Below are 27009 nucleotides of genomic sequence, written 5' to 3'. Positions count from 1 at the left end.
CTGAAAGAACAGAGATCTGTACTAGGCAGCTTATTGATTGCATGGCATAGCAGCAGTTCAAAGTGAGTTCTTCTCCTGTTGTTTATGGAATCCTAAAGCAAACCTATTTTATCTAGTATTATCAAAACCTGTGAGCTATTATTAAGTAAATTATATCCTGATGTTACACACTTGTGAAGTTTTACACTAGGTCTAAGGTACAGCTCCGTGCGGACCACGCGGTCATGCACAGCTTTATTTGCAAGAGATGGACCTGACCCCTCTCCAATACTATGAAAACACTCTTTGATGAGGACTCTGCAATCTATGCTGTCGGAGCATGCCCTAAAAGCAAGAGAGGTTTCTGCCTCAAAAAAAACCTGCAAGAGGCAGAGAGGTCTGTTATGCAAAAAGCATCTTCTACCCCACCATGTGAAGCTGCCTTTGTAGACACAGAATTCAGCTTTTTAGATTAGGTGATTAAACAATTGTAAGAGAACAACTGATTTAGATAACCTGCCTGACCTGATCTAACACACTGCTTTGAATCATATTGGGTTAAAAAAAAAAAAAAAAAAAAAAAAGACCCACACAAAAAAACCCACACCAAAACCAAATGAAAAAAAGATCTAAGCCCCAACTGGGATAAGCAGTGCTGGCCTCCTAAAGAGCTTCCACCCTCCCATGGCTCTGTGCTCTCCTGTCCCATGCTCATCAATTGAGAAATGTTTTCACATGTGATGGAAAAATAATTCCACTGATGGCAATGACCGTGTTTTTCAACAGACACCTGTGCAGGATTACTCCTATCCTGAAAGTTCACCTCCCCCCCCTCCCCCCTCCGAATGGACTCTGTTTTTGCCTGCCTTTGCTACAGAAGGCCAGCAAGGAGCAGGGTCAGCAACCCCCTTTTCCTTCCTCGGCAGATGAGCAGCAAGATGCGTAATGGAAGGATTAATCTGCATGAGCAGCTTTGCAGTGCAGTACACTCTATTCCTCTTGGACATACTGGAGGTAAATCTCATTTTTCCTCCCACACAAAGCACATGTCAGCTTTCAAGTTTTAATAATTTTCTTTGGTGCAGCCAGCAAAGGCAAACCATACAATGGAGCAGCTCTTCCAGCAAAGTACAACCAGCTCTGGCAACAGATAGTGCTATTCAGCAGCATTCAAGCAATTCAACAATGTTATTGAAGACAAACAGCACATGTTATACCCTACTAGCTCTCAACTTCTAACCTGAGGCTTTGTGAATAACAATAAAACACACTAAAATGTGTTAAATACTGCCCTACTATACAGCCAAGCAATCTGCAAACATGGGCAAACAATCTGTAATCATGAGAGGCAAGGTCTAGAATGCAAACAGGAGCAGAATTCATCCTAAACATCACAGAAACCCGAGAAGCCACTTGTTTTGCAATCTCTGAGGTGCCATAGGAGTTTCCTACCTTCAATCCAAGCGTGGGGTGGGGAAGAGAAAGAACAGGACAAGGTTAAATTTAAATCTCCTAGATTGAGCTGAGGACAGAATTATCTATGACGAAACTTGGATAAGACAGATGATCCTCTCTACTGCTGTCTTTCACAATCATCTCTCATTTCTTTCTTCCCTCAAAAATAGTATTAAAAAAACCCCCAAACAAACAACAAAAGAGGCAAGAGGTCTGTTCTTCACTTCAGGATGAAAGTATTTTCTGTTAGGTTCTCCAGAAGTGAGTTGACAAAATTTTTTGGCTAGAACATTGTTACATACTGACCACGCAGCAGAAATGCAGCACACTGGCAACTACAACCCTGGAGTTGAGCCTTTCACTGCAAGCGCTTAGGTGCCGAGCTTCTTGTGCCACACCACCTCATACTCGCCTCCATGTCTATCTCCAGCTTCAAATGCCAAAATCACGTCCATCAGGAGTCAATTTTACCTAAAAAAATACTTGTATGTTTTGTGCTGTTTGTCATGGAAATGTATCATTAGTTCTCCTACAACTTTTTTTTTTCCCCCCAGTGAAATGACCCAACTACAGAGCCAGATTAGCTGAATCATCTTCACAACACCTCCTGAAGTTATACATTTGCTTGTGAGGAGAACATCAGGAAATAATAATTTACATAAATATATTTTAAGAAAGTAAAATTATTTTGGTTTTTTAAAGTAAATTTATTACCAAGTAAAATTATTTGGTATTTTGGTTTTATTTCTGAACAGTATTTATCTAACATGAGTGACTTACAACTTTAGTACCTAGATCAGAAGTACTGTCTTTCATAGTTTGCTTTGATAAATTACGATTCTTTAATCCCAAAAGATACATATAATGCCTTTGAAGCCCAGAATAATTTTTTAGGAATTAACAGAAATGTCATCATCTGTTCAAACTATACCTGAGAAAACTTAGGCGGAGAGGTACCACCTGTAACATGAACGTTTGCCTGCTGATTGAACAAATTCCTTAACCGTCTCTCATTTGGCTCAGCCATGTGAGGTTAAGTAGCCTTTCAGTCAATTCAGTCTAATGTCTAAATCAATACTGCAGAATGTAGAAGCAAAAAAAGTTTTAAATACTACAGGTCTGTCACTGAAAGGAGACTAGAGGTGCTCCCAGCTCCAACAGCTTTTTTTTCCCCCCATGCCTTTATGAAAATGTTTCATTATAACTGGTCAGCAGAGCCAAGTAGAGTTTAGCACAAAATGCCTATTCCAGATTTAATGGTAACATAGACAGAGCCAAGGCCAGCACTCTTCTCTACATAGTTGTTTTGTATTCAGCTTTTGTTACAAAAATGAAGTATTACTTTATCCCTTTGAAACCACACTGCTGGTAGCAAGTATTTTTTGGTCAGGTATCAAGCAAGAATTTACTTTCTTCTTACACATACAGCAACCAGAAAAAACTTTCTCTATTTGCAGGAATTGCTCCTTCATGCCACAAACTAGAAAAATCTGAGACATGCTGAACTAAAGCTTCTAGCACCCATGCAGATTTCTGCGAAAGTGGCACGAGAGCCACTTTGCATCCATGTAAAGCCATCAGCCTCTCTGCCTCCCCACAATGATCTGCCAGCAGGAATTTCAAAGTGAAGTAGCTTATCAAGACCCATACTACTGATTCTAAATTTCTTATTAAAAACACCAAAAAGACAGCAGACAATCTTACCACAGGGTAACTCATTGCAGTCAGAAGAATATTTTCACTGAAATTCTCAGAATTGTGGTTGTTTCTTTTCCAGTAGCGAGGTCTTTCATTAAATTTCATGTCATCGAATATAATTACAGCTTACTACGCTTTTTCATTCTTACTTGTCCTATGTAAATCCCATTTCGACTGAAAAGCATCCAACACCGAGTTAAGGGCATTCTTCTTGTATACAGATACTCCCAATACTCTTAAAAGAAGCAGTGTAAAGGTTTTTATTCTTGTTCAAGAGACAATTCTGCATTGTCTGCAGAATTGCATTCCAATTTCATACTTATAATTGACTCAACTGAGACCCAAAAAAGGGTGCCATTTAGCAGTTCAGTAACATGCTTCCTGCAGCACTTAATTCTTTTCTCGGTCATTCCTGGTGTTAAACTGCCATAGAATTTCTCAGCGCTTCAAATATAAAACTGTTCATCAGAACAATCCTACTGCAAACTTAATGGTGGACACAGCAGGATTTATTTTGATTTTATGACCTGGGACTATTGACCAAAATGATGCAAAAAGAACATATATACTTACATTAACTGGGACAACAGTTAGGACCTTTATGGTCAGGAAAGCATCTGGGAAAATCAGTGGAAAAATAATTAAAGCACATTTTTGAGAGGGCACACAAGTCTGAAGCATAAGGTAGCACTCTCTGTCCGCATGAGAACATGGCGTGAATTCACATATCCTCACAAGGAACAGGGTCGCAGATCTTCAGCAATTTCTGTGTAGCAGGTCCACTTTCTTGAAGCAGTTTGAGGTACTTGGCTTGAAAAAGCGAGAGGTTATGTTTCTCTGTGGTGGTTTGACCCTGGCTGAACACCAGGTGCCCACCTAAACCCCTCTATTCACTCCCCTCCTCAACCGGACAAAGGAGAGAAAATGCAATGAAAGGCTTGAGGGTCAGGGTAAGGACAGGGAGATCACTCAGAAATAACGGTGATGGGCAAAACACTCGACTTGAGGAAATTAGTTTAACTTACCACCATAAAAGGAGCTTCCCTCCACCCCTCCCCTCTTCCCGGGCTTAACTTAACTCCCGATTTCTCTCCCTCCTTGCAGCGCAGAGGAAGAGGGAATGGGGGTTACAGCCAGCTCATCACACCTTATCTCTGCAGCTCCTTCCTCCTCACACCATTCCCCTGCTCCAGCATTGGGTCCCTCCCACAGGAGACAGTTCTCCATGAACTCCAACATGAGTCCTTCCCACAGGCTGCAGTTCTTCACAAACTGCTCCAGCATGGGTCCTTCCCACAGGGTGCAGTCCTTCAGAATGGACCGCTTCAGCATGCATTCCCCGTGGCAGATCCACAAGTCCTGCCAGGAAACCTGCTCTACCAGGGGCTTCCCACATGTCACAGCCTCCTTCAGGCATCCACCTGCTCTGGCGTGGGGCCCTCCACAGGCTGCAGGTGGCTATCTGCTCCACCATGGACCTCCATGGGCTGCAGGGGCACAGCCTGCTCACCGTGGTCTGTACCACAGGCTGCAGGGGAATCTCTGCTGTGGCATCTGGAGCACCTCCTGCCCTCCTTCCGCACTGACCTTGGCATCTGCAGTTGCTGCCCTCACAGTCTCACGCCTCTCTCCCACTGGCACAGATTTTTTTTTTCTCTCCACCCCCCCCCCCCTTAATATGCTATCAGAGACACTACCTCCTTCACTGATAAGTTCGGCCTTTGGCCAGTGGCAGGTCCATCTTGGAGCCAGCTGGCATTGGCTCCATTGGACACAGGGGAAGCTTCTGGCATCTTCTTAGAGATGCCACCCCTGTAGCTCCCCCCTCAACCAAAACCTTGCCACGCAAACCCACTGCATCTGGCCAATATCTGCATTCAAAAGTAAGTGGGTTCAAAAAGGCAGCATGCCTACACTCACCAGTAACGTACATTCTAGCAGTTCAGAAATCTCACCACCAGATATTTGGGGCAATATCCTATCATTCTGTGCCACAAACACACTTGAACTTAAAAGAAAACTATGCAAAAAATCTTGTTATTTATGAGTTACTTTAATGAACCAAATATGAAGTGACATAAACACAGGTCAAGGGAAATAACACCCCAAGCCCCACCAGCTGCTGACAGAAGGTAAAGACAGAAAAATAGTTGAGGAGGATTTGAGGGAAAACAACAAAGCATAGTGAGAGATACTCATTCTTGCAAAGAAAGTCAACCAAGTCATATAGTAGTTGAAATTTCATGTCAAGTTTTGTTTCTTAACACAGAGTCCACAGAAAAGTAGGGAATGGGCTATCCCTGAATTCATGGCAACAGGTCCTACAGAGTGTATGCCAAGTTTCTCCAAATATTGGAGATGGAGGTGGCTAAAAAGAAAGGGGAACACAGAAAGTGAGGACCCTTTGTTACCCAGCCTGGTCTCAGAAACAGAACGTGTTTTCTAGACCCCATAATCTTTGGCATAGGTTCCTTTTTCAATGTCTGTGTGAATGCTTTAATCCCATGACTGTGAAGGTTGCAGCAGTCAGTTTCTCATACACTAGAAACATAAGAGCAGCAGTAAGGACTGTTTGCAGGAGCTTTGCTTCAAGACCTTTGTAGAGTCCCATTAATCCAAAACGCCTAAGAAGGAAAAAAAAACCCAAAAACAAAACCAAGAAAGCAAGTGTAAATAGCCTGCTGTAAGTAAATTGGCACACTACAAATAAGATTATCACAAGTTAATAACAACTCTAAGAATCTTAAATTCATTCTTAACTCTTGAGTGCCAGCTATGTTTAATATTTTAAAGAGGAAATTCTGTAGAAAATTAACTCTTTTGTGCAAGAAACTTGCTTCAAGAGGTGAATGAACCTGTATCGATAGATATCCCTGATAACATTTACTGTACAGATATTTAGGAGAATTTGGCTTTGTGTACTTATTCTGCAGTGTATTACAAAAAACACAGGTTGACTCAAATGGCAAGTTTAAGTCAGTCAAAAAAACAGAGTCAGATCCAGCAACGTTTTTAGCATATTAGTAACGCTGAAGTCTTCTATATCAAGTTGGGAAAAAAGAAAAATTGAAAGCTCACCTCACTCTCTGCTGAAGAAGGTAAAGAACATTTCTAAGACTGCCTAGTGTTCGGTTCTCTGGGTTCAACCTGTGGCGTCCAAACTGAAAAAAATGAAGAGCATTTTATTGTACTATTGCCCCATGGTGTGAGACAGAAAAGCCAACATACACATAAAATCTGGAAAGCCCATCTTAAACCTCTTTTAACATCTTCCAGGTTATGCTAGCCATGAGTGAAGAACTGAGGCCAACGCTCACACTACAGAACCTTACAGAGCAAGCATTAAAAAGGTAAATGCTACAATAATTTGTTTTGATTTTAAGATGGATTATAAGGAAGTGTTACACAGCCATATCTACTCTCTTTTGGTTGCTCTGGAGGAAACAGTTTTCAAGATCTCAAAAGCATAATTTGCAGAGTCTTAGTAGGGACATGACATTCAAAGCAAGTTCTTTCTGGCTTGCTCAGCTTTCATTTAACAGAAATTCAAAGCCTCATACATCTGCAAACCATTATTACACTGAGATTGCATAGTTGAACCCAAAATTTATCTGCCCAGCAATGATCTTGGAGCAAAATATTTATATGGGAACTGTTGTGGAAGAACCCAGAATTTTTGATCCACCTACCTGGGCCTACTCCTCTTCTACTCACTGCATTTGCTTATTTCCAACCTGTTTTTCAGTAGGCATGATAGCTGCCGCTGTAATTTTATGTCTCAGACTTTAACAATTTCAGCAACTCCTTTTCTACTGTTCATTGACACTCTTACCTGATACAGGCTGATAGTACTGTCAGCAAGCTGTAACTATGAATTACTGATATACCAGGGCTGCCACACTTGTATTTATAACAACATAGCTACATAGCTTTTGAAGCCTGTGTTACACTTTTGTGCCATGAAAGGTGAACTTCAGCCACTGCCTATAGATGAGTTTCTCCCAGAACTTAGTCAGACAACTGCTACTTCTTAGGTGTAAGAAATCACCATGGACAGCAGGCAGAGCATGCAAGCAGATTTAGGCAGTTCAGAAATTCTAAGAAAATGCCAGGATGACACGGTCCCTTTGCAATATGTCTCAAGAACTCAGATGGAAACAGCAGCAACAGAATGCCATTGGAAATCTTCCTTTATTAAGCAAATACATGCTCACAATCCACAATCTTCTCATCAGCAACTAACTAATTTTATACTGATAAATTCATGTTAAGGATTACTGTCAAAGACTCAGGCACACCTCCAAAAAAACTGCTAACTAGGTTCCAAGTTACAATGCCAGTCTCTGCCCAGATTACTCACAGACTTCCAAACTACACTAGGATTAGATGCTCTCTTCTCCTCTCTTCTCCACCATCAGACTATTTTTGTACCGTAAATAAGGTACAAAAATCAAGGGGGAAAAAAGTTCACTTCTCCCTAGGACACCAATACTTCACTGATTACTGCAGATTTCCCAAAGAGACTAGCATTCTCTATAGTAGAGAGAAGAGGCTTGAGTTTTAAAAGAGAACTTTTTCACCCAGGGTCACTAAGAACATTCACAGTATTGCTATTTCTCCAGAGGCAAATTCAATTCATCCACTCTTGTCCGACACCCAGGCTAAAGAACAGTTTCACTGCATAATGAGTAATACCAGTGCCATGTACTTTTAATGACTGAAAGGGAGATAGACATGCCAAATGCCAAGGCTGGAAGCTGCTTACCACTATCAATTACACAGGATAATTGTTTGGTCCCTTCCAACCCAATCTATTCTATGATTATATGGAAGCAAGATGAGCACTTTGCAAAAAAGTTGAAAGCAAAAAGTGTAGAGACTTCATTACTAAGAACTCTAATAACGTTCAAACAATAGTTCTAGTTGCTAAAGGTTTACGTTTGAAGAGAAGAGTCCTGTACTTCTGCTTCGAAGACAGAACTTAATTACGATGTGTAAGTTTATACGAATTATATTGGGCTTGTATAAGCTTGTGTGTAAATCTGCTAAAATTGTTTCAAAACCCCCTACAACTATACAAAGTATACTTCACGCAGAATGTTATTTCTGAAAATACTAAACCTTTATTAATATTTTTTTAACGTCACTTAGTGTAAGTGACAAAAACTTCATCAAATGTAACAACGCTAGCTTTAGATAGAAAACCCATTATGAAGTAGTACGAGTTTGAACGGACAGGACAAGTATCACAGACGCGTGTTTCTGCTGTTCTCACCCAAAGCGTTCAGGTTTTCTGGCTATTACTTCTTTCAGAGAGCAAAGGAAAAGAAGTCACCCCTACTGACCGCAGAACCAGAGACAGGGTCCTCATATTTCCCATCATCACAGGGAGAGGATGGACTGGCACTAACAAGTAGCACATATACATTTTATTTCACAGTGGGCCACAGTGAGAAGAAACCCACCACCACCAGGACACTGATGGTTAGCTGTGCTCTAGCAGGAAGGCAACTAACTCATCACTGCTTAGGCAAGCCAGCAGTGACCTAGCTTCAGTGACTTCAGCCGAGTTAAGCAGCAAGCAGCAGCTGGTTAGTACATCAAGCTGGCAGCACAACTTACCAGAGCTGCCCTTTCCCCCCCCCCCCCCCTCAAAGAATGGCACTGTCACCAAAAGACAGAAGAATTTTGTTCAAAAAGCCAAAACGAGACGGACAAAACATGAAGTGATAGCCACAAGACGGTAACCATTTCTATAGCAACCACAGAAAGGAATGGGTGTTGAAGCTGTTACATTGATGTAGCCCCATGAAAATTGCACTCCTGTGCAATGCGAAGGCTAAAATAGAGCACTCCAACTCTCCTTCCGGTTCTCCTTTAGACCAGCGGAAAGTGCATCACAAATTAAAAACAGACTGATGTTGCAATTTATCCGACAAAGCTAAATTTGCTTGAACATTCTTCTGTTATCTGTCACTTTAGAAATAGAAGCCTGTCTTACTAGTTTAACCCCCATGGTGCATCCAGGCTGTTGAGACAGGATAAGACATTGAATGAAGACACTAGCTCAGCTGATCATCAAAAGTTATGAAAACCTCAGAAAAGATGACTGCTGACTAATCCACAGTGTTGCTGACACAGCTACAATGCAGATGTCATTTTGTGCACCATTAGGGTGGTGAAGTAGAAAGCTGTGCAGACACAAAAGTTTTATCTAGTGTCTTTTCAGGGTAGCAGTAACCACACAGTAAATAGATTCAAGTCCTGCTGGGTTTGAAACAGAGCATCCAAACTATCTTTTTACAGGCTATCAAGAATCAAAATACATTTAGTTCACTCTAAGTAAAGAAAAACTAAAATAATTACAAAGCCTTCAAGAAAATCAGTTTTTCCAGATGAACAATTGACAAGGAAAGTCCTCTATTAGACAAGCCTGAAAAGCGATTCCCTTAGCATGGAAGGTTCACATTCAGTAATTCAACTAATTCTCCAAATCGACAGAAGTTTTAGAACATATATAATGGCTTTATCATAAACGTAAGTTAGGGCTTCTCCTTACTTCGGAAAATAGCATTATATTTCTGTGGAAACATTTATTAATATTTAACTGTTATAAAAACCATCGAGAAACAACTTACAAAACCAGATTAAAAAGCACAGAAATTAAAGTACAATATGCTTGCTTATGTAGGGCCAGGTCTCTTCCTCCCCTGCCCCCCCTCCACTTTGTCTTGCTTCAATATTACAACAACACTGGTACATACTGAAGGTAGCAACATTATCCAGCAAACATACAAACTGCAACTGAGAATAAATGCAAGTGTTTCCATTACCACTACAATTAGTGTACAAGGCTGGGCAAGTGATTAAAAATATTATTTATGAGGGAGCTCAGTTTGCCCTGATGAATCACTTTCTGGCTACTGACAAGCACAGGCCATCATCCGAATAAAATAATAACCCTTTGGATTACCCTGGAAACAAGTTGGGTTTAGAGGATTTAATTTTAACTTTCCATTTGACACGTTTTCTATTTATATTTAAAGAAGTAAAGCTACATTTCTGTAATGCCTAAAACCAGCATAGTGCATCAGCTTCTGCAAGATGCTGTACTGATGCATTACGTTGTCAATCCTACCAGCTACTCAAAACAAATGTGCACCAGTAATACCGAGTTCTATCAGAATCTGTCAGTACAGGATCAAAGACAGGCATCCTTATCAATGACTGCACCATCCAAAAGGAGCTCCCAAAAATGATGGGTTCATTAACACAAAGAAAAACAAGCCACAGGAACAAGGCCTGCATTATACAGAACAAGTGAAAGGCAGTTACCCTGAAATAAAATTATTACTTACCCGCAGAATTGACTGTACTGTCTGCAGAGGATAAGTGAGGGTGGTGGCAACTGCTTTGGCTATTGCACCAATGACAAAAGCATCCAAAGATGTGAGCTGTTCAATAAGATAAAGGAACATATTACGTCCACATAGTACCAAACCAGTTACCTGTAGGTGTCTGGGGATTCTGTACTGGTACCTGCTACCAGGTTATCTAAGTATCTTTGGCATAAAGATTTCACAAAGTCTACGGATCTTCCCATTTTAAAGAGTTATAATTTAACCAGCTTACTTTCCCACAACTAAAGTTTATTTGCAACCTCTACCTGCTCACAAGCTTTTGCATTTCTCACTACAAGTAGGTTACTAAAACATAGCAGAAATAAAGCCATACACCTAGACCAATGTAAAGCACCAAAAGTAGACAAAAGATAGGGAAGTAGCATTTAAATGTACCGATCAATAAGCATTTCAGCTTTTGCAACATATAAACTGTCAAGTCACAGCACATATGAAAAGGTGATGGTGAAAGGCTCCTTGAACACCCCTCTATGAACACTGAGACATAATCACTACGCTATCAGGCAGACTTCTAGTCTTGATGACATAGGCTAAAAATCTTGTTCCCTACTAATGAAGAACACCTGCTGGGAGCCCATGCTCACCTTCAAAGCCCACAATGTTCCACAGTGCACCAAATACATTGTTACAGCTTAAGCTGATTACAGTGCATCTCAGTCTAACAGTGTGAACTAATCACCGAAAACGAGAAGGTGCCCATACCAAAACATGCTCCAAATTTGCAAAATATGTTGATTGCAATCAGAAATATGCAGACAACATGCAGATCTTAAAAGAGTCAATCTGATCTATTTAAGACAGTCAATCTGATCTATTTAAGACAGTCAGGAAAAGATCAAATAGGAAGAAAAATGTTATCCAAAATAAGAATGACCATTGCTAGGGGAAAAACGTATTTTCCCTTCTCCACTGAACATGGACAAAACGTGCCCTAATTTAAGGTAGAACTAAATAATTTAAAAGAAACAAGAAGTAACTATAGCAATTAGCCAACAGGCAAGTAACAACGCAGAGGGAAGTTCAGCTTGTCACTCAAAAAATCGTATTGTCCGTAATGTTAACTGGATAGGTCCATCAGACACAAATAAAGAGTGCTACAGCTGCAGCACTGCCTAAAGATGGTAGGAAAACCCCAAGCCTCATCTATGACTCAAAATCTCATGTAAAAATAATCTCACTATGTCTTGAGGAAAAACAAGATGCCTTTGTAACATATGAATATGATCTAAAATCTAAATACAGCTAAATGCATTCTAAAGTCACAAAAAACATCTACTGTGACATTATCCTAAAATGTAACACAAATACTTTTCCATCTGCTAGAACGTAAAAGGAACATACGTTCAGGTGAGATGCGTATCTGATATAGAGAAAAAGGACAAAGAAAAAAGACTATAAAGCTGAGACAGAAAAGCGACTCTGCCTCTAGATAATCAGAAGGTATGGTTGCAATGCTGTGTTCAATTCTAGTGTCCATCTTTGGAAAAAGGATACTTAAAAACAGAGGGCTTCAGGAAAAAAGTGTTATTGAAATGACAGGGACCAGAACAATTCTGTCATACTTCAAAGGCTCAATATACTTCATTTACTGGGGAAAGGGTTAAGAGGTGACTTCAAAACAGTCTGTAATGTACATATTTACAAAACAGATATGTTAGAATTTAAAATCTCTACTTTAAATCCAGACCGTGGACAAGAGGTGCAGTTTTATTTTTACAAGAGGAGGAATTCATCACAGGAATATCCTTCCTAAGGATGTGAAAGATTCGCATCTCACTTCACGATGATGGATCGTTTTTAGAAGATATACTAACTCAAAAAATACCCTCAAAAATACAAGAACCGAACCCATGTGTACATTTCTGAATTTGCTCCAAGTAATGCATGTCAGAGCCGTCTTATAACAGAGCGTATCCACCACCTGGCCTCAAAACACACTCACTTGCAGCTGCTTTTTCAAAAGCTTCCGTTTAAAGCCTTCATAAAACATGAACTGTATGGCAGGATTGAAGACCAGCAACAAGGAGGGGAAAGTACCATTCCATAACGCTAAGACTCCTTCATCTCGTATTATCTGATGAAAGGCATCTGAGAAGAAAGGGGGGACACGCAACACATAAAATAATGAGTACAACATTCTGACTGTAAAAGGTAAGAAAAGTTACACCTGAAGCCTAATATAGTCAAAGTGTATAAAAATCCACTGCAGTCATTTATATGACTTCTTATCTTCCATTCTAATCTGGAAGTTGATGCAAAAATAGTGACAAAGGAGGTTCTTGCTCACATCACCATTAATGCAAACAGAGCTTATCATCTGCAGACTCCTGCTCTTTTTAGTACAAGCTCAGCATTAAGATTAAGGTCTTTTAAACCTTCAAAACAACAATACTTATTTACTTCTTTTCAAAAGGAAGACAGCCTGAACATGTAGGCAATTAAATATTAAGGTGAGTGAAGTTTAATTTGCAGACTGCCTGTCTAAACGCAGACTCCCAGCTACCACCTCACTGGGCTCACTATCACTCCAGTATTTGTATGGTAAGATACCTGCCTTGGCAAAAGGTATTGCAGTTACAGGTGCGCATATTATAAATTCTTAATTACCACCAGAAATGGCCATGTCCAGTTTCCTATAAAACTCAGTGACTGCAAAGTGATGGGGAAGCACAGAGATTCCAGGGTGAAATAGGTTACATGAATAAAAGTCTTCAAACTTCACAGTCCTTGAAATGTTTCATTTAACAAACTTCTCTTCGGTTGAAGACAACAATAGGTACTTACCTATTATACCTTTATAATTGGTTGGTACAATGTCTTCATTTCTAAACTTTGCTCCCTGCAGCTTCAGGCGTGTGTTCACTACCCAAAGAGGAGTGGTCAAGAGTACATTCACTACACCTAATACAAAACCCAGCACACAGAAAATCAGCAAAAGCCAGAAGATTACGTCAAACTTTTTTTTTTATCCCCTTTTACCCCAATTCACACACTAAAGAAATTACTGGTAGGAAGAGGGGAAAAAATTAACACAGTATATGGGAAAAGTAAACAGGTCATTTGTAATGAGCTGCTTCACATATTCCCCCCACAGCACCACCATGAATTTGTCGTCAGCAGACTGCATGCAGTGGCAAGACATTTCTGCTACCCTCTCCAAAACTAAAAAAAAAAAAAAAAAAAAAGACCACAAACCAAACCAGAAAAAGCACCCCAAACAACAAAACACACTAAATATGAACATGTTGAAGGAATCTTAAGTGAACTTGTTACTTTGCTGCATACTACACCACACTGGAGCACAAGATACTCTACTTTTTCATGCCCTACTTCACTCCGTGATGACTTGCTGCCTGCCTACTTTCAGAAAGAAACACAGAGTAATAAGGTTAGAAGGATTATTTTATATGGAGAGATCAAAACAGATAAATGCATACAGCTTGATTACCAGAACAGAGCTCCTACACTGCCAAAAGAATGAGAATATCGAGCTTTTAGATTCACTAAGTACACTTACAGTGGAAAACACAGGATTCTGCAAGTATTTTAAGTAAGGCTTAGAAGTGGCAAGAGATTACACACAATAACAAACCCCAACATAAAGCTTGGAAATTGAGTATCACAAATTAAGATGGAGGAAAAGAAACCGATAAGCATACATAAGGCTGCAACAAAGAGGTATTGCAAAATACAGTTCTTAATTAACAGGGAGAATTAAGTGACATTATCTTTGCAATCACTTGGTATACGTCTCTCCTGTTCAGTAATGACCAAGGCAGTCACATTGAATTAACTATGTTAAAACAAGCTTCTGACCTTTCTTATTAATATTTCTGCATCACAAAAATTAGCAACTGATTCTGCTTCAGTTGCTTTGGAAGAAGTCTGAGTGACAGACTGAATCATTCCATTATATTGAGATGGACACACTATATCACCAGGAAGAACAGTAAATCTGAAAAAGGTGAAACCTACTACCTACACTGTGCCTTTTTCTTTTCCTTTAATACAGTATCCTTCATAAGGACTACAGTCAGCTCTTCAAAGAAGTTACGAGCAAAATCAAGCACTAGAGAAGGCAAGTCACATTAACCTCTCTTAGCCAAAGTCAATATGATTGCATTAAGAAGTAACAGGCTACAGCACAGTTTACTTGTAATTTTTCACCCAGACTCGGTTAAGGGAAGTCATAAAACTTTATTTTGCAGACTGGAAAGGTGCTGGTTTTTTTAATGTATTTTTCCAACCTGTATTTGCTACCAGTAGTAGGAATGAGAGATAGGTAGGGAGTATCAGTAAACACGTTAAGTAGAATTTTTCAATTTACACCAGGTATTATTCCATTATAAGGATATAAACTACTGGCATTGAAGAAGAGCTAGTCATTTAACTGACGAGCTGTTACCCTAATTGCTGCAGCCGGTGCTCCAGAATATAATATTTTACCCACAGTGATAAAGCCACTTTAAGAATTTCCTTCCTTACGTTCCCCGAACTACTCAGCCATTCATTGTGCCTACACTGAAAGTCCAAAGAAGTAAATAAATAAAATAGCAAATAGTAAATAAATTTAAAAAGCCCTCCCCTACCCACCACCATCCCCTGCCCTCCCCCAAAAAATTCACAGGCCTTTTTTGCAGGTTTTTTAAAAATCAGCTTGTTTCGGTGTGGTTACATAAGCACTTATTCTCACAAGGCATTACTTGCAAACAGAGGCACACCATGATAATGTTTCAAATTGGATTTGTTAGAAAAGCCAGTAATGTCATCATCCCTTCAAAGAAGCCACCGTAGCATCCATGTTAAAGGCCCCACTGGACCTCCCTATGTCTAGGGACTTGCTGTCGCTTTCAGGTAACAACTCAAAAACAAGTCTGAGAACTGACACCCAAATGCTTACATTAAGAACTCTTAATTATCGTAATTGAAAATATTTCAGATCTGGTATATACCTTTTCCTCTGAAAAACACTACCACCTCTCCCTGCCACTTGTCTTCAACATCAAAACAACGATGCTTAGATACCAGAGTAAACAACACATCAGACACAAGTAAAATACTAGACTGAAACAGCACTGTGCTTTGTGCTAGAATTCACAACAGGAACAGTTTATGCACCTACTTATGAGGTGGGGAGGACACAGAAGAGCAATCAGAGCTGCACAGTGAAGCAGGTCTGCACACAGCAGGATGAGTAAGTACTCAGTGTGATCTCCAGTGGACTTCATAAAGAAAAACAATACATAGAATATACTAAAAATACATTTTTGAGGAAACTGGGATTTTTAAGTATTACCTGCAACAACCCCAAGAACCAAGTCTTTTCCAGTGGTTGAATGCTGACCTTTGACCCAAAGAGCTTTAAGACTATTAAACGTATAAAAATAAACAAAATTGGAGCAGCAAAGACTGGAGATAACAGGGAACCATCCTCGATATGGTGCCAACCTAATGGAGAAGAAAAAGTCACGGTGAGGATCAGCAAAGTATGTGATCTGGTTGATTTTACATGTTGGTGGAGGGTCCCAGAGATACAATACTGTATACTACATGCAATACTAACTAGATATGTCTTGATCATTAATGGTAACAAGCCATACAAAACTCCTGACTGTACCATTAAAAAAAATGAGTGCTTAAATTTCTAAATTATAGTAACTACTATATATATAAACTACTATAGAACTACTGGAGAGGGTCCAGCAGAGGGCTACAAAGGTTACGAGGGGACTGAGCATCTCTGATGAGGAAAGGCTGAGAGGGCTGGGCCTGGTCAGCATGGAGAAGACTGAGAGGGGATCTTAGCAATGTATAGAAATCTCTTAAGGGTGAGCATCAAGAGGATGGGACCAGACTCTTCGGTGGTGCCCAGTGACAGGACAAGGGACAATGGGCACAAATGGAAACACAAGAAGTTTCACGTAAGTATGAGGAAAAACTTCTTCACTTCAAGGGTGACAGAGCACTGGAACAGGCTGCCCAGAGGGGTTGTGGAGTCTCCTTCTCAGGAAACATTCAAAAGCCACCTGGACACAATCCTGTGCAACCTGCTCTAGGTGAACTTGTTTTAGCAGGAGGTTGGACTGGATAATCTCTAGAGGTCCCTTAGAACCCTAAACATTCTGTTATTCTGTCATCAAGAATAATTCCATTGAAAAGGAGCTGCAGAGGTACAATATATTTACAGTGAGAAGCTTGGGGCTCACTCGCTCCAGAAGTGAGTACTACCACTGTATTTGCTCTCTTCCAACAGCCAGCAGTGAACTACAAACATCCAGGCGATGAATACATGTTTGTGGTATCAACATGAAGATATAGACTGGTACAACCAATTCAAACCATATACTAAAACATACCAAGGCATGGGGAAAATTCTCATCTTTGTTGAGAAATGGAATTGTCAGTCCAATACAAAAGACAACACCCCAGTAAAGAGATGCTCACATCTCCAAGGAAAGAAAGCGATGCTTAACACAGCTGGGAAAAAATTACAGACCAACTACTTCCTCAATACAAAATTAAAAAAAAAAAAAGACAACCTAGAGTAATGAAGACAAAAAAGTGTCTGAATTCTCACATAAAATTTAAAAATGGAAGACTAGATACTGAAGTTAATATACTCCACCATGGAAAGTTTTCCAAAGGATGCAACCTGGGGCATGAGATATGCAGGTGAGAAGAATTTCTAATAAATGTTTCACAGTAAAGTTTAGAGCAAGTCAGTCAGGTAAGTGAGAAAAAGAAATTACCTATTTAAATTTAATTAGATTAAACACAGATGAAAAAGTGAATACTCCCTTATGATTCACAGCTATCTTATTTTTCAGGTGTTGTGAATAACTGTCATTGTTTATGTATCATCTAAATCTATCTTGATTTAAGAATAATTTTGTAACAGCTGACTAACAAAGCTCCCTTCTCTGACAGGCCTGATAAGCCTGTAAAACAAGGACACCTCAACAGCTGCTCTAAATCCCCGATAATGATACATACCTCCACTGAAGCTGCACAGGACAGGCAGAGAACTGGTATCATGTTAACAGCCCAAGAAATCTCCTCAATGACCAGCAGCAATCATGGAGGCATTTTAGCATTCATTAACATATTGGGAATACGCAGAATATAAGGATTCCCAAGATGACCGTAAAAGATGCAAGGCTGGTAAACAGAGCATCTGACCGTTCTTATGATGTAAATGCTAGTTTTTCATTTCTGATGCATCAAGTGCTTCCCCCTTCCATGTAGCTGGCAATATACCACATTATTAAGACCGCTTCTGAAGTTACAGGCTTAGCTAATTATACAGTTAAAATTACAATTTAACTGACTATACAGTTAGTCATTAGTAGAATTAGAACAGTTTTTGCATCACCTATCTCTTCTGTGCTGGAAAAGAAAGGCAGAAAGAAAGTGTACCATATCCTCTAACTGAGAGTTAGTTTTGTTTGATTCATTTATTAAGAACAACTTCTAATGATCTTCAAATGAAGTATCTTACAGTACAAAACATGAAACCAAGACAAAAAAAATATGAGTTTATTTTAATGACTCAAGCTGTCAGGGCTAACATCCATAATTCACATACAAATACTTCTGCACACAAATAAAACCTAAGTTTGTGTTCCAAACTGCAACCTTGAGAAGAATTCAGTAAGGATGAAAGCACAGGGAAGAAAGCAAAACTTTCTACAAAAGTCCATTAGCTAAACCTATTTGCTGTAACTAGATGAGAAAAGCAGTCGCACAAAAGTGTAATATGAGACAAGACTCTGCAGACTAATATGAACAAGATGTTTATGATCTCACATCCCATTTCAGACTTGCTGTTGTTTGGGGGATTTTTGTTATTCCAGAAACATCTCTAAAACTAGTATCATTGCTTAACTAGGCCTTCCCAACACCTCTGGAAGATACAATGTTCCCCTCTTGCCAGGATTACTGATTTTTCTGTTGCACAGGAAAAGTTGGAGGACTGCTTTTGCAGTCTCTCCACTTCCCTTAATTTTTCTTTTTCATTTTTTCCTTTCCTTTTTTTTTTTTTTTTTAATTTAAAGTTGACTTGCTACCCTCATGTGGCAAAAGTAATGCAGGAATGTGAACAAAAGAGATCACCAACCGACTGAAAAACGCTCATGCATACAACTGCGAACCGCTCAAGTTCAAAGGTGGCAAAAACATTATTGGTCAAGCTAAACTTTTGTCAGCTTCAGTATCCTGGAAGCTCTGGTCTACTTGAGTTCCAGGGATTCACTTAGGAAAATACTTGTAACAAGGACACACGTAGAAGCGTTTTTCCCAGGCAGCTCAGCCTGCGTGGCAAATACTAAAGCACAGCATCGCTTTTAGATGGGTCTTGAATCTCACCAGCATAAAGACTCATTTGTCTACTTCCACATGCCTTGGAGGAGAAAAAATTGCCAACAGGGAAACATGTCTCAATTCTCCTGTTGAAATTGGCTTTGCTGCCCAAGAGTTTCATCTTGTTAGGAGAAATGGACACACCCAAGAATCCAGGCAGACAAAGCTGGTTTATCAGATAGGTACATGAAGGTACATTTGTGTACAAACCTGCATTTGTGAGGAGGCACAGTTACATCACTGAACAGAATTGTGTAAGGTGCTCAAGAAAGTTAATCCAAATTAGCTAAAGACGAACATGTAAGATTATGCAAATCATATCACACTTAGATGGAGACATTTTAATTAGAATAAAAACCTGTCCACAGAGATACCGGCTAACTATTCCACTTTAAAAGCAAATTCAAGTTAGTCTTATGGCTTGTCTACATGAAGACAAACAGAAAAAATGTGTCTACTCACAGGCCTTCTTCTTTGATTATTTCCAATAGGACTGCCGGCGTTGTCTTAGACTTCCGCTTCTCATCAACTGGAAAACAAAAGAATCAAACTTCTAGATTATTCCAATTTTTAGCACTCATTTTCAAGTCCTTATCTTTCCCATCTGAACATACCCCCTGCACATTTCTTCTTCCTCATAAAGCACAGACATTTCCCACTTCTGCAGCAACTGCTGAAAGCATCTCCTTATTTTCATATGCTAGGTAAGGCCAATTCCTTTTTTTTGTTCTTACTCAGACTAGCAAGTTTTGATGTGCATCAGAGTATCTGTAGTTACCAACTCCTAACCTAATAGTTGTGACAGGAACCAAAGCTAGGTTCCCCTTAGGTGAGGAACTAGAATTGGGCCTGCCTAACTGTTCTCAAAATCATTCCTTGGACCCCAGACTAACACCACCAATCTCCTACAGCTGATCTGCAAACAGCTGAGCCTTAGCAAAACACTGTCTCCTCCTACACTGAAAAATGCTTAACAGCAATAGGGTGCTCATTTCTCAACCGTGTATTTCTTGGCTGATGATCTCCCTCTAGTTCTAAATAGTGGTTTAGTCACAGCACTAAAATGCTTGGTGATTCTGTGACTTTTGATTAGAAGATAGAGCTTTAAAAAACAAAATTCATACCCAGATGCATTTTTTCAAAACACTGGATGCTCCTATTGCCAGTTCTAACCCTGACTTTTCCCTTTAAACCATTCTCAGGAATAATTCTAGACCAGTTTTTCACGATGCTGCCCCTGCATTTTGAAGTGTTCTCAACAGCCAAAAGCAACACCACCACATAAACGTCATCCTGTGTAATCTCACATCTTTATTTTTCTTTTTGGTCTTAGATAACCACTTAAAAGCCATATCTGGCCACAGATCACAGTCTCTTCAGGCAATTAAAAGGTTGCCCAATACTTTGCAAAGGCCTTCAGCTGGAAAAATGGTGTTAAGTGATTAAATGCTGTGAGTGTTACACAGGTAAGATTCTCTTTCATGCAAGATAGGCCCCCCTACAACCACCCAAGCCAAGATGAACAGAAACAACATCATAAAAAGAAACTAGAGTTTGACACTTACCCTGAAGTCTAAGCCTAGCTGTATCCAAAGGAAAAAACACAGTCATTGCAGTCACACTGCCCTGCAAAACAAAATAAACTGGCTATATAATGTATCAGTTGCTTGTACAGATGCCGGCCAGACTCTTTGTAGCCCTTCACTTCTCACCCAGAAACCAGTCTACTGAGTAAGTTTAAAAAGGGGATAGACTCCATACGTAGCAATACCTATTTCAAGTGGGTTTTGGTCTCATGCTTACAAACAAGATTCTTTTTTTCTTTTGTATTAATCAAGCTCAAATTAAAACCATTAGAAGCTTTTTGCCCAAAGAGAAAGTTTTTGAGGTCTGAGAGCTGATAAACTGTGCATCAGGAGACAAACACACTGCACTTGCCCTAACTCCCATTAGCCTCAATACCCAATTTCTACTTTAAAAACCACAACAAAATAAGACAACTGTAACACAATGGTTGCTTGTGTCATAATAACCTTGTTCTGACTTCAGAAAAAAACCAGAAACTCTTCTTCATTAAAAAAAACCTGGCAGCACACATCTTCCAGGACTTAATCTAGCATTACACTAAATACCAATTTAGACAACAAAGACCTGCCTACCAGACACCCTCTGTGGTATGAATTACATACAATGAATTAAATCATGACCTAGATGTCACCAGATTCACTTGTAAATCCAACACCCTCTTCACTTCCTGTGCAATGCAACCATTAAAGCCTCTAAATAGAAAAGCCAGCAGCCACTCTCCTTTACAGCAGGGCTAAATAATGTATTTGCAAATGCCCTTATCTTCCCTACAAGAAGCTGTTCCCCCGCCCCCTCCACCATCATTCAGCTTCTCCATTCTTTAGTACTCTAGCACTGATACTGCACAGCTTTTCGAAAAGATACCCAACTCAGAACGACCCAGGCTTGGTGTAAACCTGTTAACACTCTACAACAGTATTAAATACAGTAGTATTAGATGCATTAAGTGGCTGCTAAAGCTGTGGCCCTCTTCCGTTAGGAGCCATGCAAACTGTTCAAACAGTGGCAAGGTCTGGGATACAGCAAGCCACACAAGCACTGTGTTTGAAGCGTACTGCGTGGTGTAACTTTTCTGGAGCTATGTTACGCCTTGCATTTAAGCAAGCTTTGCCTCTGGAAACACTCCATCTCCTGAGCAGGCTACTTGGACCTATGTCTACTACCAGCAACAGAGGATTATTTTTCAGGTGGTGTTTCCTCACTAAGACTTGGTTGAAGTCTTAACAAGACTTAAGTTTCTCCAGTTTTTGTAACACCAGGTGGCAAATGAAAGGAAACACTTGGCCAGAACTACCTGGTTATTGCAAGCCATTTAATTTGGCCTCTAGCCAGAAGGGTTGGTTCTGCTCTCCTGTGTACTTGCCCTGTGTCTGCTCATTCTCAGTACTTACTGTGTACGCAGCTGGAGAGCAAGTACGATTAATGAACCCATCTAACTAAAAATTCGCAAAGAATACACTTGTTAGAATGCTAGTGCCAGCACAAAAAAAAAGTGCCAGAAAGAGCCAAAATATACCTCCTAATATCAGCTGCATTACGGCAACTCTGAAGCCAACCTCAGAAGTTAAGACACACCTACACAAAAAACAGCCATGAGACTGCAGTCATTACAACTTCCAGCCTTCCCTTGCCCCATTTATCCTGCTTCCACCCTCCCAAAGCGAGATTTATCCTGAAACCTACTCTCAGTGTAACCCACCATACAGCAACACACACATTTGCATGCAAAATCAGAATATGGAAATGGAGAAATTGTTGGGGTAGTGGCACACAGGACAAATGGGTGGGCACAAAGTACAGAAGGGAGTATTTCAGTTGGACCTACAATGATCATCTAGTCTAACTGCCTGACAACTCCAGGGCCGACCAAAAGTTAAAGAGTATTTTTAAGGGCATTGTCCAAATGGCTCTTAAACACCAACAGGGGATGGGGCATCAACCACTTCTCCAGGCAGCCTGTTCCAATGTTTGAATACTCTCAGTAAAGAAATACTTCTTAATATGAAGTCTGAACCGCCCCTGACACAGCTTTGAATCATTCCCACACAACGAACCTTACAGGCTCGAACTGGCTTAAAACATGTGAAGCTATAGCTCAACAGAATATCATAAGATAACTCAGCTGATCTAACAGATTACCACCAATAAAAGATGATTTGTACCCTCCTTCTCCCCTCTTTTTGCTAAATTGAAGAAAATAAACTCAGAAAAGCAGAGTTACTTTTCTCCTGCGTTTATGAACGGAGCAACTCAACTATGTGGCAATGTGACTGACAGAAGCATCATATGGAGGAGACAGGATTTCAAGGATGGAAGGGAAAGGAGAGGGATGAGCAGGACCAGCCCTTTCCCCAGCAAAAGAAAAAGCTTAAGATGGGCTCAGATTCCTTACTGAATTGCACGTGAGACCAGCAGAGCAAGAAACTCATGCTACCGATTGGAGGAACATATGCTGACATGTATAAACCTGTATGGTTGAAAGGGTGAGGCTTCACTGTCTGCCTTCCCACCACCTTCCCGTCAGTGCTGGACCTCAGCAGTTTGCCGAGTTAAGTCACACTATCACTGAATAATCACTAGCACAGGTACAAACTGGTTTATGCAATCCCAGCTCTTGGTCAACTGTATTTGCATCCCTGCCTCCTCCGTTCTGGTGGCATAACTTTTTGGGCACCTACACAATGATGCAGACAAAGAAACTAGTGTGGCTGAAAAAAAAAGTTTTTCCACTGGGCTACTTCAGTCAGATCAGTTCCCTGATCAACCGCAGCACCACATAAACAACTGTGCAGTAGCCAACAGGTGGCAGTAAGTGGCCAGAACAAAGGGCCCAAGGTGACTGCTGCCAAGAGGAGGCATGCAGGACCACAGCTAAGAATAATAATTTAAAATATTAAAAGAATAAAAAAAAAAAATATGTCGTCAGCCAACACTCGGAGTCAAGCAAAGCAGCTTGACTACTGCCATAACACTCCTATAAAATTCTCATTCTTGCTGCTTCTGTAACAGGAGAGTTCCTTTATGGCTACATACAGAGTTCGAGAAAATTTATGTAATTCAATTAAAGTTCGCAGGAAATCAAGCATCAATTTCTTTGCTGCTCACTAAACAACTCATTTGCCTCAGGTCTGATGAGGTAGCCTAGAAGATATATGAACTCTGAACATATTAGAACAGAAATAAAAATTACCATGTTGTGATCTGACATGTTCTTCTGACTCATTACCTCAGCACAGTTCTGTGGGTTGCTTGCTTTTTTAAAATTCTTGCATCACATCCACACATCAGCACATTTCATAATAATTTAGACAAATGGTGAGACAGTATCAGAACAGTCAGTACCCACGTCAAAAGTTCCAAAATGTATACATTACAGCAGCAAACAGAAATCTTTACATCAACGAGAACATCTTTACTATAACGAAAAAAAATAGAAGTCAAGGTTTCCAACACAAGGCAGTAAAATAAAAAGAAAAAAGCCACCTTGTTTTATGCAAAAATTCTTGCTCCACAGCTTTAAATTTTAGATGAATATTAGCGACAAGTGGAAGTCATGCCAGTACAGAAGTCCAATAGCTCCAAAATGTTCTGTCTTCCTTCATAGCAGCATCACTGCTGAGATCTATAAGCATCTTCAAATACAATAGGGAATTTCTATTAACTTAATTACCACCACCAAGAGACTTGAGATGCCTTTTCATTACATGTTTTAAAGGTTTACGGCTGAATTTATAACCTCGGTTCATACCACAAACCTTGTTTGGGAGCACAGCCCAATTATAGTGAGAGTATATGAGAGTAAGAAGCTAACAGTGAGGGCTAGAAACTTCTGTACAAGCAAGTAAAATGAGAATAAGCAGTATCTCAATAATGAGATCATTTGAGAGAGTTCAATTTCTCGGAAGTGGAAACAAAATCCCCATTGCCTTGATGCTAAAATAAGCAGATTTAAAACACTTTGAAGAGCAGACAATAATCCCATGTTTATTTATCATAAAGACAAAACACCCTTTAGTGTCTTTTTTTCCTTTTAGAATCAGCCTTTATTGTTCAGTAACATACAGTGACTGTCACCCTAGAGAAGACATTGTGAGTTCTTTTAAGGACTCAAATTAGAACGGGAAGTTTTGCCAGAACAGTAGATCAGCAATTACTAAAAGGCACATTTAGGAATTCTTGCCAGTCTGGAACAGCCCAGGACTAGAGCCACATCAGCTTGCTTGAAATCCACCAGTACACCTGGTCCAGCGTGCTCCATGGTGCTACAACTCTTCATCTGCTGGAAGCACAAGGCTGATGTGCTATTTACAGAGCTAGCACTCATTCACTGAAGGGCCAGGCATCCTAGGAAAACTACAGAAGCTAAACACCGCTTTTTAATTTACAAGCATAACATGAAAAATCTAATTCGATAACCTAGACAAGCCTCCTCTAGCTGCACGGTGCTTGCTTTATGTTTTGATTAACACCGATTCGTTGCCTCACCCTTCACCTCAAGTGTTTATGAGACAAACGCCTAACGTGGATGCTTAGTACAGCTGTTACACTGCTGAAGCGTTGCCCCTCTGCCTTCACTTGTGGCAGGCTTAACATTTCGTAGTTCCTCGGACGCCCAACTTCACAGGCCCGCAGGTCGCTTTCCAGGGGCGCACACCTGCGGCTCCCAGGGGGCTCCCGCCGCTCCGGGCAGAGCCAGCCTCCAGGCTCATCAAACCCCACATCCAAGCCGGTGGGATGCGGACCGGGGCTGCCCGCGGGGGCGGGGGGCGGGGTGGCGGGGCTACGGCTCGGTGCCAGGGAGCCCCGGCCCCCAACGCCCCCCTCGGGCCGCCAAGGGCCTGGCCGCCCCCCGCAGGGCCCCGCCGCCCCGCTCCAGGCCCCCGCCCCACGGCCCCGCCACCGCCGCCCCCTCAGGCGCGGCCCCCCCGTCTGACAGCTGAAGCGGCCCGCGCCCCCCGCCCGCCAGACGCCCCGCCCGCGGCAGCGCCCGCGGCGGCCCCGAGGAAGCGCCCCCTCCCCCAACGGCGCCGCGGCGCCTGGCTCACCACAGCCCCGGACACGGCGTGCACCAGGCTCTCGTAGGAGGCGACGGAAGACATGGCCGCGGCTCTCGCGGGCTCCGCCGCCAGCCGGACCGGTGGCACCGCGGCACCGGCCGGACCCGGGCTGCCCACCGCCGGCCCCACTCGCGCCATGGCGCCTCGCCCCGCCCCCCCGCCGCCACCGGCCCCTCCCGCCGGCGGGCCCGGCGCGTGCGCGCTGCCGCGCCTCCCCCGGCCTCGCTGTGGGGCGGCGGGGCCGGAGCCCGCGGGGCCGTTTAGCGGCCGTGAGGGCCGGGTCGGGGCCAGCGCGGCACGGCAGCCTGGGCACCGCGGAGCGGTTGGGCTGGGGGAGCAGCGCTGCGGTGCGCTTCGTGTGTCTGGTTCCGTACCGCAGCTTTTTGCCTCCACAGCTGGTAGACCGTACCTCATGGAATCTTAGGACGGTTTCCGTGGCGTTATGAAACACAAATGAGGAATTCTGAGGAATACTAGGAATACTGAGGAAATGCATTTTCTTCCTCTGAAACTACAGTAATACCTTTTTTCTCCACCACCAGCTTCCCTTCTCCAAGCATTTAACATAAGTATTTAATTACGAAGAGGAGGCAATATTTAACAACATTCTGTTTCTACTTTTTCCAGCTTCAGCCACTTTCCTTCTACCTAAAGTCCAGGATCTTGAAAATAACACTTTTTCAAGCTGATCATTTCGTACCTCTTACTCTGCGTGGACCAGCTGAGCCTGTTGCCTTTCCCTGCGCGGGTTTGCTCCTTTCCCTGCCCGGGTTTGCTCCTTCCCAGCGTGTAGGCCATGGCTCCCTGGCCTTCCAGGGCTGACAGCCAGAGCAGGCCATGAACAACAGCCTCTCCAGGCTCGTTGCTGCCTTCACCGGCCAGGGTGGAAGGGGAAGCGCTTGTACAAAGCCAGGACTAGACCCGGGTTGCTGGTCAAAGGACAGGGTAGCCACAGCTCACAGCAGCTAGTTAGGGCACACAGTGGCAAGACTATTAAATACGTGGTGGGAAAAGATCAAGAATCCTATAGCCCTCTTCTTAACTTTTTATGTAGAAGAGGTTCTGCAAAGTAAGAAGGAGCTGAGGAAGTGAAGTTGGACGTGCTGTAATTTGTAAAATCACCTGGGTTGACAGCTGTGCCTGTTCCTGTCCTGTTTCCTCCACCACCACCACCACCACCCTTCTCATGTCATATACTAGTTTCCAGGTAGCTTCAAGGTTTTGCTAGTGTTAACAATCCTTCCCCTCTTGTGACCTTCACCTATACTTCAGAAAAAACTATAAAGATAAGAATGAATGTTCTCCTTAGCTTTGTATCAATGTTACTCCTGGGCCCTTTTGTTTCTATTGTTACTCCATCATCTTTCGTTCCCTCCAAACAGAAAAAATACGTTCCTAACTTGTTTGTAGTTCTTAGTTTGACCACCACTCTCCAGCTGCCTCTTGCCTGAGCC

The 27009-nt window shown here is 41.5% G+C and overlaps 1 protein-coding gene across 1 annotated transcript; it reads right to left on the bottom strand.

Moving 5' to 3' along the window:
* Positions 1–5166: 5166 nt before the first annotated feature.
* SLC25A17 (solute carrier family 25 member 17) lies at positions 5167–25699 on the bottom strand. Its single transcript, XM_056340985.1, has 9 exons — positions 25544–25699; positions 20477–20537; positions 19374–19440; positions 15850–16001; positions 13338–13454; positions 12496–12641; positions 10491–10586; positions 6211–6293; positions 5167–5756 (listed from the first exon to the last, which is right to left on the bottom strand). Exons 1-9 carry the CDS (start codon positions 25691–25693, stop codon positions 5609–5611), a joined length of 1020 nt encoding a protein of 339 aa, XP_056196960.1. The 5' UTR covers positions 25694–25699; the 3' UTR covers positions 5167–5608.
* Positions 25700–27009: the final 1310 nt, after the last annotated feature.

Source organism: Falco biarmicus, chromosome 5 (genome assembly GCF_023638135.1).
Source record: "Falco biarmicus isolate bFalBia1 chromosome 5, bFalBia1.pri, whole genome shotgun sequence".
Classification (NCBI taxonomy): domain Eukaryota; kingdom Metazoa; phylum Chordata; class Aves; order Falconiformes; family Falconidae; genus Falco; species Falco biarmicus.
This window is presented reverse-complemented; position numbering and strand designations above follow the sequence as displayed.